Source organism: Sebastes umbrosus, chromosome 16 (genome assembly GCF_015220745.1).
Source record: "Sebastes umbrosus isolate fSebUmb1 chromosome 16, fSebUmb1.pri, whole genome shotgun sequence".
Classification (NCBI taxonomy): domain Eukaryota; kingdom Metazoa; phylum Chordata; class Actinopteri; order Perciformes; family Sebastidae; genus Sebastes; species Sebastes umbrosus.
Window position 1 is genome coordinate 3,897,077 of NC_051284.1, and position 21,451 is coordinate 3,918,527.

Sequence of the window (21,451 nt, forward strand, 5' to 3'; positions counted from 1 at the left end):
TAGCGCAAGTTTGGAGCTTTATTTAACCTCATTAGCGATTAATAGAAATTAGTGGTGTTAAAACAAATTTGCATTAACGCGTTATTATTGCGTTAACTTTGACCTTCACCTTCTGAAAAATGTGACTACACACCGGACACCACGGACACTGCAGAAGTTTGACTGGACATCAGAGCCGGGAGGTGGCATGTCCAGACAAGTACCTCACATCAGTTACAACAACAACCTTATTAATTCTAGGTACAGGAGCTCCTCCTCATCATCCAACTTTACCATTTTTTTCTTCCAGCCATGGATTTGTGTTGGGCCAAACTTATATGGAACTATTGAATCACGCCTTCCAAATACATCAAAGACTGCCTGACAAAGGATTTGGGGTCCAAATCGAAAAGAAATTACACGCTGCGCCTAATCCGCCGCAGTGCTATGTATGCCTGGCATGCACGCGAGGTGCCCGCATCAGTCCACACAGAACGCATAGGCGCACAGCTGCAGGAGTATAAATCAGGCATAAGTTTGTGCACATGGTGAGAAACGGTATATCACAGTAACCTGTTTAATAGGTAGAGAGCCAGCATCTTAATGGTTTCCAGGGTTATTCTATCCCAGTTATGATGTTGACATGAGTGGTTACCTGAGTAACCGGGTCAGGGTCTGAAATTAGCACAAATTACATTAACATTACAATGACATGGCTCAGTTATACACAGCCTTTGTCTGCTGTCCACCTTGCACTCGCTCTTATTTAGGGAAAATCCCATCAAAGCGTAATGGCTAAGAAAAAGGCATCCGATTGGCTGCACACCTCTTTACATTAAGTGGTGGCATCAAAATGTTGAAGGATTTATTGTCACACTGTCAAGCACTGCTTTTTTGTGTATGTGTTAAACGGTTCAATACACAGTATGTGATTTCATACACAAAAGAATACTTTAAAGACGTGCATTTGATAAAGTTGGCGTTTAAAATGAATTGTCAGTAGTTTTGTATGCACTAACCCTTTTGGAAACTGAGTCAGGTTAAGAGTGGCGCTGTGCCTTAAGTGAATGCATGTACTGTATGTTCTCCTACTCAGAGACAGGCTCATTAAAATACTATTGCTCAAATGATGTGGAAAGCTAGCGGGAACAGATCCATGACCTACTTTGAGTAGTGATCCATACATTGTGACTGAAAGCGGTCTTCTGAAGATCATCGTTTCTGGCTGAATGTGCTGTAGATGCGGGAGAAAGGATGAGGCTGGGTTTGGTTTTGGATGGAAAAGCTTATATTACGGCTGATGAAGACCTGCAGCTGTTTCCTACTGGATCTCTGCCCTCAGACCAGTGGCTAGTTAAATAAGACTTTATCTGAGGAGCTGCTAAAGAAACACACACAGGGTTGATAAGCTACAACATAACATACATAACAACCCCCACCCCGTACACACACACACACACACACACACACACACACACACACACGCACACAGACACCAACACACAACACCATCTGCTGCCACAGCTTACCCCCTGGTGAGCATGTATGAATGTGTGTATGCATGTGTGTCTTGCTGAGGCACAGTTCAAAGGAAACAAAAAGCTCTTCCAGCGAAGGGTTTTTACTCCTTCAAGCTACAGGCTGTAACCGACATGTAACATCAATTATACCACAGAAGACATTCAGAGGATATATATTCTCAGGACTTTTTAAACACTGAAATTATTTGTTTCTTTACACTGTCATTGAAATAATATGCTACATAATCATAACACGAACCTAAAGAAAAAATAAATTGATGAAAGAAATGGCTACCATTTGGCCTGAAGTTGTGGACTAAGATACAAATGTTCTGAGAAAAATAATGTCCTAATTTTTTCAGACTGTAACTCCCTGTTCAGGGACTCAAACATGAGTGTGACAGGATGGTGTTCAAGGTCACCCAGAATGTGAGAAAGGTTCAACTTTGGGTACATCTCATGTCGCTTATTTGACATTTCCTGGCTCCTCGCTTGAACTGGAAGTCGTTCTGGTCCGCCATGGGAATGTGACAGTGAGGACATTTTCCCCCCGGTTAATAAACTTGTGACAACACCGGTGTTACCGATTACACCGGACATTTTACAAGAAAAGATGACGGTCAATATGTGTAGCGCGCATACTTTGATCTTTAACGTCAGGTGGCAGTGTGTCTGGCCTCTCCGGTCCAGCTTTCACTGTGGGGCTGCAGGTTTCCACACCGGCTGTGACCACTCCATCCTCCTCACAGCGATTACCTCATTAACGTTATGGTTCCCTTATAGCATGGGATAAAATCTGAAATATTGCCAAATAGGCGCTTTTGCTTTTCGCTTTGCATCGTCTTCTCTGTCAACTCTCTCTCGTCCCGTGTGTGTGTGAGTGTGAAATATGACTCCTGCTACTCTGAGTTGTAGTGTCCGTCGTCCGACTATGTATTGATTACACGGCGCTGATACGCCAAAATGAACTAAATTGGTTTTATTTCTGTAAGAAAAGCAAAACGACGGTGGGGACGGTGGGTACGTAATGTAATCGGTGTGTGCGTGACCACCGTGTTACACCAACTGCCGCAACAATCCTAGTCTGCCATCTTGAAGACCGTCTCAAAGCTCTTATTTATGCGAGGAGGAGCTGGGATCGAGGAGCGAGGAGGGATCTTTAAGAAGCCAGGAGCGAGGATCATGGATGTATACATCCATGGCGAGGTGTGTTTGTGTGATTCCCCAGAGTTGTTTTCTGCTCCGCTCAACTACATAGAAGTACTCAAAATACACAAATCAAACTACATGATAACATAAAATAGAGGAAAAGCTGATTGCCGTGGTCAACAGCTTCTCTACGATATTTAACAAGCTACCCGAGTTGAATAAGAAAAATAATGTTTTGAAACACTGGGGAAATGATCTACTACATCATTCGCGGGTATAGCGAGATCAGAGAAAATAATCGCCAAGTCAGAGCTGTGAATGTCAATTGACCACCCCGCCCCTTTTCGCTCTGTGCTCCAATAACAATTGAGCAAGTTTGGAATCCGGCAGAACCTCGGTCGACTTACCCCTTTCCTGTTGGGTTAAACATTTACTATATGCTACGTCTGTAGTTAACTCAAACAGGGAACCTCCTATCAACTGTGTCCATTTACAATTCCAATAAAGTTTATTCAAATAAGATGACCGCATTCTCAACAATGAGGAATGTACCAACATTAATTTGTACAATTCTACAATGATCAGAAAGCAAGAAGAAAACAAATATGAAAAACATGGAGATGCAAGGTAGAAAGTGCTACCAATATGTGATCTGTCTATTCTTCAGGGAATCTAATATTAATTTTGTCACAGCAAAGTCAAAGTAAAGACTACAACACAACATCCACAACATGTAAAATGGTACTCCAATAATATTAAAACAAGCTCATAGCGGTCTATTTCAGATCTTTTGACAGCAGTCATGCGGGACATCGGACCGTGGAACTGCTGAAACTGCAGACAGACAACCGAACAGAGTTTCTGACCACCCAGAAATGTAGCCGATGGTCCGACAGCCAGATTGTTGATCGTTCTGACAATTAATCAGACGTCACGACCCCCCTCAGACTGCACGTTAAATGACAACGGTTCTGGCAGGAATTCAGCCCGATTCTAAAATTAGTCATGGGCAACCAATTCTGGGTTCAAATCGAGCTTAATCCGTACAATGTATGGCCAATTTAAAAGTATGTATAGCAGAAGATGCAGTGTTCCTGCAACTCTTGAAAACCAACCAACATTATGTGACACAAAGAGTGAGTAAAGCAGTGAGTCTGAGTGTACTGTGAATGTCATTGAGCAGGAGCAGAAGCAGAGCTGCCTCTTATCTTGTGTTTAACAATACACACTCAATACACACCAAACACACACACACGCACGCACACACACACACACACACACACACACACACACAGACACACACTCACATTCTTAAAAAGGGCTGTACCACCCTGTACCAGACAAAGAGAAAAAGAGCCTAAATGAGGGGGCGAAGGGGGAATACAGACACAAGCTGGGTTTCTGTTACAATATTTTAGGAAATTCACAATGCACTGAATTAGAAAAGATGAATATAGATGAGAGATTTCAATAACCTTCCGTCAATGTCCTGAAAAAGGTTTGACGTACTTAAAGTTGGAACGTTTTCAACTATGAAGTAATGGTGCAATAAAAAGTAATAGAAACATATTTGTGGAATTATCAATTGCACCACACCCTTCAGAAATATCACGGTAAATACCTGCTCTAATTTGGCTGTATGACCATTAGCTGGGATGTTTAAATAACAATATAAATGTTTTTTTTTTAATGCTGGAATACCTTCAGAAAAAGCATTTTTACACTTAGTAATCTACTGAAAGTCAGGCTAAGTAGCTCCTTAAAATGACTTGATCACTCAACTTATTGTTTCACCGACTGACAGCCTGAAACTGCTAACAAATACCCAAACAGCTCACTACAATTAAGCACACTGACTAGCCATGGCCAGGAAGGAACCATCATCATATCTGAGGTGGACAACACTAACCGGGTGACCATATCAGCCCCTGTGGAAGTCTAACCCTGATTTGATGACACATTTGGAGTCTAACTTTGGGTCCCAATCAGGTCAGAGAGCCAGAGTGAGAATGAGAAAGTGATGGAGAGAGCATTCCAGAGAACAGAGGACTTCTGTATTTTGCTGGCCTGTGGCCCAATGTGCCTGTCCTCACCTCTCTGCTTCACTAGCTCCCAGTGTGTGTACGTAAAAGTCAGCTTTGACCCAATCACCAGAGCGATGTGACCTCATACCTGCAGTAGAGCCCATCTAAAGGTCAGTTCAGAGTTTCAGAGCACCAGGGTGTTCACAAACTGTCCCAGACTATACTATACAACTGTAGATGATGAACCACACGCACCTGCAGCTCAGCAGCTGACAGCATATAACTGAAGGGAAGGTGCTGGATATTCCTACCATGTATCAAAAAAACCTACTCCTATCCTATAAAAACATATTCATCATTTTGTAGCACCACATACTTCATAAAATCATAGACTGTATATAAGAAGTGGACATAGTCACCGTGACATCACCTGTTGGTTTGTGGACTACAGCTTTTAAGCCTCAAGTTTGGCATTTTGGTCGTCGTCATCTTGTTTTTTTTTGCAACCAGAAGTGACACGAGAGGGTGGAGCTAAGTACAGCCGGACAGGAACTGAATAAAATTCACTTTTCAGAGGTTGCCCACTGCATAAAATATTATTTTCCCCTCTACCTGTAATAACTTCTCAGCTGCTGATAAAAGCAATGGGAAATATCAAATTGGAACTCCCTCTATACTTCAATTCTTTTTTCAAAGTCATTCATTAAGTTAGGCTCAAGTCCAAACCTGTCAGTAACATATCAACCACTAATAATTATGCCACAATACAACATAACAAAAAACCGCACCCTTGTAGGTTAAACTCTACACATACAGTCCTCATGCTGTGGCATACTGAAGCTACATAAACTCATACCAAAACACTTTACAGTATTTACAGACTTTTAACCAACATCTAGCGTTCATCAAAAAGACATTCCATAGCAACAGCAGTATGCTAGACGGGTTTGACATGTGACAACACCAGGTTTCATTGGGATCATTTTGGTAGTAGTCACTTTTCACAGTGGAAAGACAAAGAGTTGTATGCCACTACCTGGAATTCAATGCAAGATTAAAACATGTAAACCAAACAATTTTGGACTGAATGCAACAAATCAACGCTGTATTTCAAAATACTTTTGGCTGGACCGCAGAGGGCCAGCCCTACAAATGCAAAAGTCTATCACTGAGTGAGTGATGAAGTTACACGATTGGTCGGGCCGAGTGTGTTTCCTCGTTGGCCGTTGCTCTTTCAAAATGAAAAGGTAGGGAACAGTCCTTTATGCAAATGAGCCTGTCCAGCGCAACGCGTCCAGCTCACGAAACTTGGACCAAGCTGTCAAACTAGACGGTCTAGTTCTAGTTGGTGGATTGTTTAGATGGAATAACAGAAAGTTTACGAGCAGGCCACCATGTTGTTTTCTGTTTGAAACGGTGAGCAGAAAACCAGGGACCAATCAGGTGCATTTCACGATAGGGTACGTCACCGCTTGAACGGCCAATTGAGTGGAGCAGCGCGTCCCCTAATGTCCTCGCCGGACCTGGTGGACATATACCAATGGATTTAACATTATAGACATGACCACTGCCTATTTGTGTAACAACTTAGCCACAAATTCACAGAATGACCGCACACGGTCCAGACATATACAAGGTTTGGACCAAGTCTTGTTTTCAAAAATTTCCACTGCCAAGTTTCTGTACAAGTTCTTACCCCGACCGGTAATCAGGTGTGTGTTCTCTAACTCTAACCAGTCATTAATCTAGTGGATTATAAAGAACACAAAAGGAATCTGTAAATACCTGTGGTTAAGTGCGTAATTGATCTTAGTTCCTGGTATTATGTGTCCTCTTTCAAATGTTATTGTATACTTCTGCTGTGATGGACAATACCATGCCACACTCATCTGTATCTCCACTGAATCCTATCAGCAAGAAGTAACTGTGCTGACCCACAACATTATGTTGATGGTTTCACTCCTACATTCCTTTTCTTATCTTCATCTAATAGGGCAGGACTGTCACGCATCTCAGTCAGTGATACTGAGATACTAAAGATACATTTCCTCCACATTAGTTTCTTTCCCAAGGGCGCTACAGCAGGGTTTTTTTAAGTATAGGGGAGAGTAAGTTTGCCCCAAACACACCACACTACCTACCTACATGCGCAGCTAAACCATGGCAATGTGTCAGACCAACTGCAAAAGATGCGTACATCATCAAATCCACGCTGACAGCCTCAGGCACCCAGCATGACAATGCAAAGAGAGAGTCATTCACTGAGTGTCAGTGTTGTTCAGGACAGCACCTTGTGACGACAATCATCAGGTTACATGTTTCCCTTTTTCCTCCTCCGTCTATAAATCTGTATGTATTCAAACATATGCTCCTCGTTTGCATTCCAGCCAAAATTTTAGTATGTGAGAAACACAACGAAGGCTTTTCACCCTGAATCATGGAGTCAGTTAAAAGGAAACAGGCTCCAGTTTTGTGATACTCTACCATTTATACATTGACCGTTAACTGATCGGCATTAACAATCCTGACTAATCTGAAGAAGTGAAATCAGATGAAAACATAAAGAAAGAAAACTTTGATGTCACACAACATTATTGCCACATTACTACTGCTTTCAGTGGTATTGGTGTAATTTTATGTTGGCACAGCCCAATACATACTGTTCTCTAAGATCATATGAAAAACATGTCTGTTACATCTTAGTTCTCATACTGTAGGTACACAGCAGGTAAGACAGACGTTCTTGACTCTCCAGAAGGTAATTTCACTTTACATTTAACAGTTATATTAAATTAGGAATTGCCAAGACTCGGTTCATAGACAGTTTTAACTTCTCATTTCAGTATGTCTGTTAACGTCTGGTAGTGTTGACACCGACTTCATACAGCAGGCATGAACCTTCTAGCTAGTTGTCATTAACAAAACTATCATCATACGTAATAGCAATGTAACTTCAGACAGAGGTCTTCTGACTACACTATTCCCTATTGACTCAGGTCTGTACTTGTGTACTGTAGGCCACACTTGATATTGGAATGAGGAGGTAAAAAGTGTTTCCACATCTTTATTAACAAACAAAAATGACCTTTTAATATTGATATTGATGATGTCAGTAGGCCTACTTTACTGGATCCCATGTCCATACTGGGATTGGATCACACGGTCTGAAGCTGAGCTACATATGAATAAATAATGAGAATCAAAAACTTAATCTGGGCTTTTCATCTCTGCAGAAGAACATCTTTTCTTAATAGGCCTTTGTATATATACAGCATGTTGTAAATATACAATAGATGTTACATTATTCAAAGCAAAGTAAACAGTAACACAAGTTGGGTCATAAACACAAGGAGAACAGATGTAGGCCTATTCAGATCAAATCAGTTTATAATAACCAGCATTTATGAATGGTAAATTGATAGTTAATTAAAATGTAGCTAATAGTTATGTTACTGTTAACAAACTATGCAATTATAATTAATAATGTTTACTAATTATTAGTAATGCTATAATTTACGTTATTTTATTGTTGCACACATTATAACATTTTATATACTATATATATTAGTAGCAATACAATAGGTATTTTTATTTTATAGATTTTATTTTTACAAATCTATGATTATATGATAATGAAACGATCACTCCCTATTTGTTCATACTGTTGTTTTCAATGTTTGTTTTTATGTGTATACAAATCTTGAAATACGGCACTTTAGACAGACATGGTTCGGTGGTGTAGGTATACAAGATCTGTAAATTATGTTATGTATGTTTGCTGCAAAGTGTCAATAAAAATATAATAAAAAAAAGAAAACTGTAAAGTCAACCTAAGATGACAAAACGCAAACTAAACACTGTTGTAAACAGAAACAATAACATCATAACATCAGCATGTGATTGTATGTAACATTGTTATAGTTATAGTTATAGTGTGTGTGTGTGTGTGTGTGTGTGTGTGTGACAGGGCGGAGTGACAGCTAGCTCAGAGACTAACGTTAGCTACTGGAGGAGAAACGACTGTTTTGGTTGTCAAACTAACGCAGAAGTAGCTCAGCTAGAGGCTGTTTATCTTCATTTACAGCTGTAATTATGTTCCTTCAGTTGATATAAACCTTTCCTATCAATTTAGTGACTAACCACTCTCAGAAACTAGTTCTCCATTTAGTAAGTTGGGTTCATTTGACTTATCAGGCTAATAATGCTAGCGGCTAAACAAGGCTTATAGAAGGAGGTTAGGACACGGGTCTGTAGAAAGGGGTACAGCGCATGCGCAGTGTAACTCAGGCTGCGTTACGATTGGCTCAATTTCGACGTGCAGGCCAGATTTTACTGCGCATACGCAATACCCCCCCCCCCCCCCCTTCCCCCCCTCCGGAGATGTGACGCGTTGATGACGCGTGACCTAGCCTCCTTTCCATAGGCCTTGCAGCTAACTAGCTATAGCTCGCAGCTTCCTGCAGCACCTGTTGATAACAAAGCCGCTTCAGACCAGACTGAGACCAGACTGAGACCACTAGAGTACTCACTCTGTCAGACTGAGACCACTACTAGAATACTCACTGTGTCTCTGAGCCGTCCGCCTGCTGCAGGAGCTGATACATCCGAGAGGAACTCCTAATGAAGAGCTCGTTTATACCAACCAGTCGTTAGTTCGGGTTTTATGTTTCTAATTCACAGTGTCACTCTAACAGACTCTCGTTGCTCCTCTATCGAAACCAGCAGCAGCGCAGACCTTCCTCCTCCTCCTCCTCCTCCTCTCAGACTGTCATCTCCAACGGCAGACAGGGGGAGGAGCTAACACACCACCAACTACATAAAACAACGATCCTGATTGGATACAGCGATGAAAGGAATCTCGTCTAAACCAATCAAACACGTTGCTTCATCAGTGGAATGTGAACACTAGTAGGGATTATTACTATTAAGAAATTAGATAGATAGATAGATAGATAGATAGATAGATAGATAGATAAATAGTAACTTTATTAATTCCGAGGGAAATTCAAGTTTTTAGCATCACAGTTCCATAGTGCAAAACGGCAGTTTGTAAAAAGGCAGTAAAAAAGTTAGTAGTGCAAAGCACAAAGTACAAAAAAATATACCAGATATAAAAATACAAGGAGATGAAGAAAACTGTTAAAACTGAATATAGTGCAGGGTAACAACTGTGATACATGACTATTAAAAAAGTGAATAAAGTGCAGAAGAGACTGTTAAAAATGAGTATAGTGCATTATTATCTGTCCTGCAGACCCTAGTATCAAAGAAGTCCAAATTAACCACAAACATGAGCAGTATGGAGGACCACGAGAGTCACGTAAATAGTAATAAAGCATTTACTTGATTAATAACTAATTGTACAATAAAAATAGGCATTTACAAATTTGTTTACAGATTTATTTATTAATCTGAATAAATGGACTGAATTACAAAGTATTTCATTATTTGTACTGTTCAATTTTGTACTGTATTTGTACTGTTAACTATGAAATTACGATTAATAATGTTTACTAATTATTAGTAATGCTATAATTACGTTATTTTATTGTTGCACACATTACAACATTTTATATATATATAAGTATTTGTTAATGATTACGAAATTATTTGTAAACCTTTAAGACCTTTTTTTGTAAAACATCTATAAACATTACATAGATAGATATCTGTAACATTTTGTTAATGGTTAATAAATACTTTGTAAATCATCTGTAAACATTATTTAGATAATTCTTAATAAGGTTTCTGCTCCATCTATCTATGTAATGTTTATAGATGTTTTACAAACAATTTCTTAAAGGTTTACAAACCATTTGGTAATCACTAACAAATACTTAATATAGAATATAAAATGTTATAACAACAACAAACAGATAATAGTGTACTAATGTAATCAGAATAATTGTTATCGTCTCTTATCAGCTATGACTCAATATTTAATTTATACATCTAAATTTCATATTAAACAAACCAAACATAAAATAACAATTAGTATACATTATTAATTATAATTTTATTGTTTGTTAACAGTAAAATAACTATTAACTAAGGTTAATTAACGATCAATTTACCATTTATAAATGATGGTTATTATAAAGTGTTACCAACAATAGGTCTGTTTGTGAATTTGGTAAGCCATTTAAATTAGGTATAAATCATTCACATCACAGACCATAAAGCGTTTGTCTTCATTCCCTCCATGTACAAAAATGATAAAAATGAATTCCAATATTCTGTCAAATCTAGTTAAGAAAAAAAGGAAATTCCTACAGCGGTAAAAAGAAAATGTTCATCCTCATGTTCTTTGATTTCAGAATTAGTTTGTGAAAAATTAATTTGGGGTGTTTGACCTAAAATCCATTTTCCCACCAAATTTTTAAAAATTATTTAAAATAAAATTGATGTAAAATTTGCAAATATGTCCTTTTCCTTATTACTCAATTTAGTTGTATTTGTTTGTATAATGGAATAATATATTTAAATATTTTACACAATCCTTCTGTTACCTTTGTCACTTAGGGTAGTTGCATCCTAGTTCTCTGTAGTTATGAATACAAAATGCCTATAGATCTGAAATAACTGCATATTGCTGACATTTCTAGCTTTGCACACCTTGTATCACAACTTTCCTTAATGACTGAAACTAGTAACTAATAACTTAATTATTCAATATTTCTGTCATGATATCACAGATGATTAGAAAAAAGCAACTTGCCCAAACGGAAGATACAGAATAATCAGGATTATTTTTATTAATTCATCTTCAGTTTCAATAATATCATTACAGAAAAAAACATCCTCTTCATTATATTTATACAGTAGTAGTAGAATGCTGTGTCATTGCTTCATTACAAGTGCTGGTCATAGTTTATAGTGTGTGCAGTGTGACACTGAGTTCAGTCCAGTGTTACGAATCACTCAGTACAAAGGCAGTTTAACAAGAACCTGCTTCTTCTTACTCAAATGAATCTATCTGGGTTTGATTGGTCCTCCTTGGGCAGGTGCCAGGACGTGCTCTGATGCTGCGTTCATGTCATAATGGGTTTTGTCGTAAAATATGAGCTGCCGAAAACATATACGTGGAAAGTGTTTTAATTAAATACTTTTTTTTCTTTAATTTTGATGTGGTCCTTCCACGGAATGAATGGCCGCCTTTAAACTGTCGCTAAAAAGTCACCCTGTTCTTCCACCTCGTCTTACATGACATGAACCCAGCATGAGCCACTGATATATATATGGTGCATTTGAGGTAACTGGGAAGTTTCTGACATCTGAGCTAGAGGAATAAATGAGAAGACAGTGTTAATACCAGAGCCTGGACTTTAAAAACTCTTCTTACGCACCAATAATCTCATCAAGAGGTGCCATAACTGTAACATTTAGTCAGATCAGAAGTCCCGCCCAGGTGCTGCACCCTCGTCTCACGCCTGGAATGAAACCTGCCCAAAGAGAAAGACACGCCCCCCTTTATGGGCATGCAAGTGTGGAGAAGGAGGGGAGGAAGAAAAGGAAGATGAAGAGGAGAGGGAGGAACGAGGGGAGGGTTGGAGGAAGACTGCATCAGCCTATCAGGAGAGGGGGGGGGTCAAAGCTCAGAAGTTGGGACTGGCGCTGCATTAAGGTCCTAGAGGAAAGATATGAGACATGAGCTTCTGATCTGGAAGTTAACACTTGATATCTCGGGGGGTAACCGAAGCATGAGGATCATCAGCAGCAACCGACATCTAGGAAAAACATCAATTATGTCATCTTATGTTCAAATAAGTACCAGCATTTTGTACAATTGTTCCAATATGACCTGAATGCAGCATTAGACCTTTGACCTTGTGGGTTCGTTTGGCACTGATCACACTGATAGGAAGAATCAGAGGACTAGAGGAGTTAAGGTATGGTGCATTGGTGAATGCTCGGGACTCACAGATTGCATATGATGCATTTGAACGGTCCTTGTTAATTGGTAAACAATTTTTAGTTTAGTGTTTAATCAGGAGGATACAGCAGCCGACTGGCCTACTACCATGTTAATGCTAATAGTAAAACTAAGCTTTTATTGTGGGCTAAATATCAAACAAGGTTTTTCTATATTTCTCAGTGATGCTCAGACTATGTACAGTACATTGAGAGAGAAGCAGTCAAATGATGTAGTTTATTTTACAGCCTTGAACTGTGTCGATTCTTTTGACTTTAACAAGCACCTTAACACTGTCACGGTAGAAATACACCAGTTGTGTAGTTTACGAGCACCTGAACGCGACACCCTGCTTTCAAGTGATGTCGGGTTGGAGTTTTCTCTGAGTTGGGAAAACAGTATGTCACAACTCACTCAAGCAGCTCTTTCGTTCATGTTCGCGCGGTTTGAAAAAAGATGGAGGCGGCTGATTGGCCAAATAAGAAGCCAGCCTTTGAGACTAGGTAATAATAATAATTCATCTTTGGCTACTTAAAGGATAATCTGATCATATTCTACATTGTTCTTACTGTCAACAAATCACATGAATAGACCCAAACACAACAATGAATTGATCCTATGAACAAGTATCGTGTGTGTGTATATTCTTCTGTTGCCATAGAGCTCCATTGTTATTAAAAACACATTAATGAGCCACACTGTTGCACTGGGTGACATGTTCCTTCATCACCATGAGCACACACACTGCAGGAGCACCATATATATAATATATAATAAACCGTGGCTAAAAATAGTCCCCCAACAAATGTTTGCAAAAAACTACAGTGCTCAGCACGAAATCTTAAATTTGAGCTCTTCTGACCTGTTTTTAAAGAAATACTTTGACGTTTTAGTAAATAGAAAATTTTGATGTAAAGATTGATTTATTAATATGAAGCTCTTTCCACCACTCATGTCTGTAACCTAATTATGAAGCCAGCATTGCCAGATGTACGATAATTATCATATTTGTGCGATCATTTTGCCCTCTGTACGATCAATAACGCCAAAAGTGCCATAATGTACAATAATTTCACCATTTTTGACGCTTAGAATTAGTAGTCGGTTTTAGATAGTCTGTGCCATCTCATTCAAATTCATTGATTCCCACGTTTGTATTTACGCATCTCTTCTCCCGTGACCTCTTTTCAACCAATCACGCTCGGTGTGTGCTGTGATGTCGACAAACGGGACTCGCGAGCCCGGCTGCTCGACGCTCATTTGAAGAGTTTGCACGAGAGACAGGTGTGAATGCACCAGTAATTGCAGTTCTATATTTAATTAGCTTAGCTTATGGCCTTAACTCTGGGTACATTTTTAGGCATGTCAAAAGGTTGTTTAAATACGCATTTTTGTAAAATCACACATTTGCGCCTATTTGTTCTCACGGTTATGAATCGCGTACGATCATTTTTCCTCAAAATACCATAATTGGTACGATAGTTTAACATTTCCCATCTGGTCAGCAGCTGGTTAGCTTAGCTTAGCTTAGTATAAAGACTGGAAACGAGAGGAAACGGTTTGCCTGGCTAATTTGTTCAAAAATGTACCAACAAGTTGTGTTGCTAGGCAGATTTAGTTAAGAGAGATGGAATTTGTTGATAATAAGAAAAACATAGAGTATCACAATATCCTCTAATAGTTGTAAAAATGCTAATACCACATTTATCAAAGACTACATATTTCAATTTGGTACTGTAGTTTTATGGCGTAAACTATAAACCACTTGAGTGCATGGTTAAGGTTCTACCAATACTGTCTATGAGGCCCACCTGTGATATAAGAGAGGTTCCTGCCTGACTACAGATCATGGAAGTCATTATGTATTTCATCATAACAATTATGTTTCTATCTGACGTCCGACCACAGAAATCATTCCAGTGTGAGAGAGGATTCGCCTTAAAGCCGAGCCGCTGACCCACCCAAAAGAGTTTCATGGCTTTCATTGAGAGTCATGGTGAGTTTAAGTGTCTCGGTATGGTATGGAAATGTTAGATCTGGAAAAGAAAACAAATATCCTTGTATTCTTTTCCTTTTTTTTTTTGGCAAAAAAATATTTACTGTACTGGCACAACTATATCAGCAGCTTCAATCAAAAGATGTTTTTATATGTCTTTAGTTCATATTTCTGTCAATACTGATGGTAGGGTCAGTGTGTTCTGGGAGGAGATGGAGTGATACTGCAGGGAGGGGTTATCAAGGAGTTTCTATATTCTGGGTAGAGGATGCCAGAGCAGAAAAGAAGAAAGTAGAAGAAGAGGAAGAAGAAGAAGAGAGGAAGAAGGGGGAGAGAAAAGGAAAAAAAGGTCAGGAGGAGTGGAGGAAGGAGTCTCTATATCTCTATATCTACCAGGGGAAAATATCGAACGCACAAAGCAAATGAACAGGAGAGAAGAGGGCATGATTACTACTAAGATGATAATATTCAATCAGAACCATGATAATAATAATAAATAGAATATTAATTAAGAATATTAATAATCATTATCATCAGGATAATAATAATAATATTACAGAATAAATCTCATATTTTATATATATTTTTTTTCACATTTTTTTTTCTCCATTGAAATACAGTGATCTCCTCAGAGCAGACCAATGAGGTTTCAGCCTCCGCTGGCTCCGATTGGCTGTTGCATATGACATCACAGCTAATGGCGACCAGGTAGACATGCATCACTTCCTGCCCCCGCCCGTTTCCTGTCCAGACAGGAAGTCCTGGCACTGCCATGGTAATCGGTAGCGAGTGACATTGAAGTCTGGGGAGAGAATATTTTGGTGTTACAGCTGGATGTGCCCCCCCCACCCCCCAGCCCATCTTTGTACATTGTAAAATATGTGACCTGTGAGACTACAGGCGACATGAATGATGAGACTATAACATACCTGCATCATAGCCGTCCGATGACCATGACGTCCACCACCTCCCCCTTATGCAGTTCCACGTACTGCTCTGTTTTAGGAGGTAACATCAGCAGACCGTTGGCGCTACGCATTGACATTAGCCTGCTGGATACCTGGTTGCCTGGAGACAGAGGGAAGTTTATCAGTGGGCAGCTTCCGGGTCTGTGAAGCCAATGCTGAAGTGCCTTAAACCTGCATTCTCTCTAATAGCCAGCAGGGGGCGACTCCTCTGGTTGTTTAGAAGTCTATGAGAAAATGAGCCTACTTCTCTTTTGATTTATCACCTCAGTAAACATTGTAAACATGAGTTTATGGTCTCAATTGCTAGTTTCAAGTCTTCTTCAATACAGCATGATGTTCATTTGGAAAATGATGGTCCCATTTAGAGTCAAATAGACCATAAAGCAGGGGATGCTTTAGGGCGGGGCTACCTTGTGATTGACAGGTCGCCACCACAGCGTTGTCCGGTCTGGGTGTTGTCATCATAGAACTTTAACCCTTTCACAGTGTGTTTTCTGTTCATTAAAGTTAATTATAACCTTTTGATCGCCTAAAAATGTTCGGTTGTACTTAGCTCCACCCTCTAGTGTCACTTCTGGTTGCAAAAAAAACAAGATGGTGACAGCTACAATGCCAAACTCAAGGCTTCAAAACGGCAGTCCACAGACCAAAGGGTGACGTCATAATGACTATGCGTGAGCCTGTATGTATGTGTGTGTGTGTGTGTGTGTGTGTGTGGAATGTGTGTGCAGGTTTTACCCTATTATACAAATTAGCATGTACTGAATATAACATAGGAATTAATTCTCTACAGAAGCTGAAGTGATTTTAACACTTAATACTAGGACTGTCAAAGTTAACGTGATAATAACATGTTAACGTATTAGTTTTAACGCCACTAATTTCTTTAACGCATTAAAGCTAGAGTGAAGATACTGGTATCATATAAAACTAGAAAACCTAATGAATCCACTGGTACCAACCATGTCATACTAGCTTGTCATGAAGGAGGTTAAATAACGCTCCAGACTTACAATACATTTTGGCAAGGAAAAACTGTCATGGCTATTTTCAAAGGGGTCCCTTGACCTCTGACCTCCAGATATGTGAATGGAAATGGGTTCTATGGGTACCCACGAGTCTTCCCTTTACAGACATGCCCACTTTATAATAATCACATGCAGTTTGGGGCAAGTCATAGTCAAGTCAGCACACTGACACACTGACAGCTGTTGTTGCCTGTTGGGCTGCAGTTTGCCATGTTATGATTGGAGCATATTGTTTTATATTAAATGCAGTACCTGTGAGGGTTTCTGGACAATATCTGTCATTGTTTAGTGTTGTTAATTGATTTACAATAATAAATATATACATACATTTGCATAAAGCAGCATATTTTTCCACTCCCATGTTGATAAGAGTATTAAATACTTGACAAATCTCCCTTTAAGGTACATTTTGAACAAACAAAAAATGTGTGATTAATTTGCGATTAAATATTTTGATTGACTGACAACACTATTGTGCACTATGTGTGCAATATTTCTATATGTATGTCCTGTGCATACCTGTGCTTTGTGCCCAGGGCAGTGGCTCCTGGTGATGCCAGGTGAGAATACAGCGATGGTACTCCGGTCTGGGATCCAGCTTCACGTCACAGGAAAGCTGAAATACATACACACAAAACCACATATTTAAGGGTTTTAACTGAATAAAGATATTGTTGTCTAGGGAACAAAATTCGTTCTCACCTAGAGTTAGATGAGAAGATCAATACCCTTCTCGTGTCTGTACATTAAATATGAAGCAGTTTAAACTAATTACATATAACATGTTAATCAGTGAGCTTTAGAGGTGCTGGTAGGTGGATTGTGTTACCTTTGGACAGAGCCAGGCTAGTTGCTGGCCTCCAGCTACATATTCACAGTACAAACATTAGAGAGGTATTGATCTTCTGATCCAACTCTCAACAAGAGAGCGAGTAAGCGTGTTTCCCAAAATGTCAAAATACTGCTTTAACAGTCATAACATATTAAAAAATATGACAAATCAGTGGCCCAAGATTCATTACCTAATACTGTAATTAAGGCCGTTAATCGATTAAAATAGTTAATCATGATTAATCGCAAATTAATCGCACATTTTTTATCTGTTCAAAATGTACTTTAAAAGGGAGATTTGTCAAGTATTTAATACTCTTATTAACATGGACAAATATGCTGCTCTATGCAAATGTCTGTATATATTTATTATAGGAAATCAATTAACAACACAAAACAATGACAGATATTGTCCAGAAACCCTCACAGGTACTGCATTTAGCATAAAACAATATGCTCAAATCATAACATGGCAAACTGCAGCCTAACAGGCAACAACAGCTGTCAGTGTGTCAGTGTGTTGACTTGACTATGACTTGCCCCAAACTGCATGTGATTATCATAAAGTGGGCATGTCTGTAAAGGGGAGACTCGTAGGTACCCATAGAACCCATTTTCATTCACATATCTGGAAGTCAGAGGTCACGGGACCCCTTTGAAAATGGACGTGACAGTTTTTCCATGCCAAAATTTAGCTCAAGTTTGGAGCGTTATGTAGCCTCATATGCAACAAGCTAGTATGACATGGTTAGTACCGATGGATTCCTTAGGTTTTTCTAGTTTACTATGATGCCAGTATCTTCTCTCTAGCTACCCGCTACAATCTAAAAATGTCGCAAGTTGCATTAACGTGTTAAAGAAATTAGTGGCGTTAAAATGAATTTGCATTAACGCGTTATTATCGCGTTAACTTTGACAGCTCTAACTGTAATACTTTATATCAATGGTCACTTACAAATATCATTTTTTGCCACAAATGTGTCAATAAGTGTGTCATATTGTAATAGATATTGACAAAGAGCTGCATTCATTCATACACAGACCTCTGTAGGCAAAGAACTGTTTGTAGGTTACTGTTAAAGGCTAGCGTGGTTAGCTGATGGCCTCTCCTCTCCACAGTGAGGTCAAAGGTCTGTTGGAGCTCGCAGGAATTCAGAGACAAGTCAGCAAGATGGGGATTGATAAGTTACTTAATAACTTGGTCTGGTGATATTCTGTGTGTGTGTGTGTGTGTGTGTGTGTGTGTGTGTGTGTGTGTGTGTGTGTGTTTTACCCTAGCTTTAATAATTGTAGGTCTAGGGTCCAGAATGCCTTGCATCTTCCTCAGGGCAGGAATCACAAACAGGTTACATGTCACCACTGCCGACACTGGGTTACCTGGAAAACAACACAATGCTGGGTTACTACGGTAACAGTACAAAAAAAACACCTGCAAAGCACTAACTACAAAGTTAGATCATCAATAGATAGTTGATACATACACAGATCAGAGTGTCTACTGTGTGCATACACTGATACCTAGTCTATGTCTCCTGTTTGCATTAAGCATGTTATTCCTGTACATGTTTGCGTTAGCTGCTAATATCTTTCTACACCAGTGGAACTACAGACTTCATGTATTGTACTCACTATAAATGTATCTTGATGTTATAGTCGTAACCAACGCAGGAGACCTTGTACCAAAACTTCCCATCCCCCTAGAGTGCGACGCGCTCAACGCAACCACATCAGAAGTCTGGCTGAGCATGAGAATATTACAAATGTCTCCAGGACCGTAATGTACTTGTCAATCGATTGGGACGGTTTTAAGTTTGTAGGATCAAAGCAATGTCATGTGTGCAACACATCTGAGGAAGCAAAAGAAAAATCTGATCTCATTGGAGGTGCATTTTGATTGCAGGTGCAGATATACAAACTGAAGAGATATCTAGGCGACACAACAAATCAAATGTATGCCAATGCCTGGTGAGAAGGAGCGCCAACAACGACAATATGTTTTTTACCACCGTGTATTTCTTGGTGTGTTTTCCTGACAAAACGTTTGGAGACCTCATCGGAGATTCCTCCTGGTGAAAGATCTTGTAGTGTGTGCCCCCCCCTCCTCCCATGTCTCCAGTCAGCCATGTAGTGTGAAAACCACAACGACTAAAGACCCCCCGTTTACAAGACAGTAAGTTGTGTTGTGTGAACAGTACAGCAATCTGACGACTTTGACGGTCGTGTTGTCGGAACTTGACTTCATGTTCACTGCAATACCCATGATGACATATTGCATTGTAATGTGTCAGCCCTAACATCCCGCCCTGTTTGGGGGTAAAATCGTCATTTAGAAGTTATCAGGACGTCTTTCTTCCAAGCGGGATGAGAGGGGATCTGTGTAGTCAAGAGGTCATTTATGGGTAACTGTGGGTTCAGTTTCAGGACCTACTTCCTCTAGGTGCAGGGGTTAGTGGTTGTCTGGCCTCGGTCTCACTCGGGGCTACGACCTCCAGCAGGGAGGGCCCAGTCTCTCTGAAGCTGAAGTTTCCTTTAATAACAATAGCAATACATGTACAGTGCTAGAGTGGAGCAAAGACCAACACACTCCAAATCACAAGGGGCCCAGACTAAGGCCCACAGGACACACTATACTGTAGGATTCCTTTACATTACCATGGCAACATACTGACATCTAGCACTGAAAGCAACAGTGAATCTGCAACACAGTTTGAAACAGCACAATAGTGACGGACTGCTGTGCTTTAGTCAAAGAGAGACTGGGGTTCTATAGCTGCTTTTAAGCCAATATGTTATGCAGATATTCAAAATCTTGTTGTTGGCAGCTCTTCGAAGGACAGTTCCGCCCATTTCTAACCCCTCGAAACTTTTCATTGTTTTCCACTGTATCAGTTGGTCCTAACCAGTGCTTGAAGTGGGCCGGTACTCACCGGTACGCAGTACCGGCACTTCTTCATTTTACTCCTTGGCGTATCGTGACTTTTTCTTGCGCACCAGCACTTCTCTCAAGCTGCCAGTACTTTTCTCTGCCCTCTCCATATCAGGTTCTCTGGGAGATTCATAATGGCGTTTCATAAATGGCGTTTTTCCGTATATTTGCGCCGCGTCTCACAAGCTGCATGAACATAAAAACTATGTGGGGAGCATCTGGAAGAGCCGACGAACGGCACGGGGGAGGGAGGGGAGGGGGATGAGAACGAGGGTGCTATCATTTATCAATACAATGTTCACATAATAATTAGTGAACTGTTCGTCATAACTTTTTTTTTTATTTGTGAGCAAATATAATTAATGAAACATTATTTAAAAGTTTTCTGAATCTTCTCTTTTAGAGCAAACATTTCAAAAGAAGAGTTAAATGTTCAGATGAAGGCTGTTATAAGTGTAAATAATAAAATAATCATTTAACTAGAAATAATAATAATGGTCCAAAATTATGTGAAATTGCATAGTTTAAAGTCAAAAACCTTAAAATGTTCTTTTCTTTTCTCCTTTTATTCAGTGTATAAATTCAGAATGTGTCTCTGTATAATATGTAGGAGCATCCTGACTGGGGCCTGAATGATCTCCTGCTATAGGCTAAAAATAACACAGGAAAGCACTTTAACTATTAACCCTAAACACACCACCTTAACCCTATAATGTTAATGATGTGAATATTATTGTAGTATTATAGGCCTAATATAGAAGATGCATAGCCCAAGTATAATAATATAACAATAAAATCACAGCTGACTATACTGACAGTATAACATGCATAAATAATGAATAAATAGAATTAGGTTGCAAGAGCTTGCTGACAGCAGCCGACACACACACACACCAACATGTGAATAAGAGAGTACCGGCACTTCTTTTTTTTCCACTTCAAGCACTGGTCTTAACAAGAACAATGTCAGTTGCTTCACTCAAGGTTTTCAAACTGTGAGGTGCAGAGGGAGAGACTGCACGTGGTGAAAGGGACAAGTGAGAAACAGAAACATACGTAGTTATTGTAGTTTGGCCCACCAGTTTGCTCTGCTAACCAACATGACCAATAGAGAGACA

The 21,451-nt window shown here is 39.5% G+C and overlaps 3 protein-coding genes across 6 annotated transcripts in view; all 3 read right to left on the reverse strand.

Annotated features, from left to right (window-relative positions):
- LOC119504366 (MAGUK p55 subfamily member 5-A-like) overlaps positions 1 to 9,447 on the reverse strand; it is a 32,612-nt gene extending 23,165 nt beyond the window's left edge. The window contains exon 1 of the mRNA XM_037796452.1: positions 9,236 to 9,447. The gene's annotated coding sequence lies outside the window, so the exon portion shown is untranslated. The remainder of the gene's footprint in view (positions 1 to 9,235) is intronic.
- Positions 1 to 21,451, reverse strand: part of LOC119474418 — an 813,351-nt gene that overhangs the window by 493,625 nt on the left and 298,275 nt on the right. The gene's annotated exons all lie outside the window — the stretch shown is intronic.
- The window catches only part of LOC119504365 (gephyrin-like), a 43,877-nt gene continuing 33,828 nt past the window's right edge, over positions 11,403 to 21,451 (reverse strand). For 2 of the 4 annotated variants that reach the window (XM_037796448.1, XM_037796450.1), the window contains 5 exons: positions 19,836 to 19,934; positions 18,681 to 18,784; positions 17,096 to 17,192; positions 15,510 to 15,648; positions 11,403 to 15,382 (listed from right to left, as the gene is read on the reverse strand). In XM_037796448.1, the coding sequence (XP_037652376.1) occupies positions 15,515 to 15,648; positions 17,096 to 17,192; positions 18,681 to 18,784; positions 19,836 to 19,934 (434 nt within the window). In that variant the 3' untranslated portion in view covers positions 11,403 to 15,382; positions 15,510 to 15,514. The remainder of the gene's footprint in view (positions 15,383 to 15,509; positions 15,649 to 17,095; positions 17,193 to 18,680; positions 18,785 to 19,835; positions 19,935 to 21,451) is intronic. The other 2 variants (XM_037796449.1, XM_037796451.1) reach the window with 1 other exon arrangement.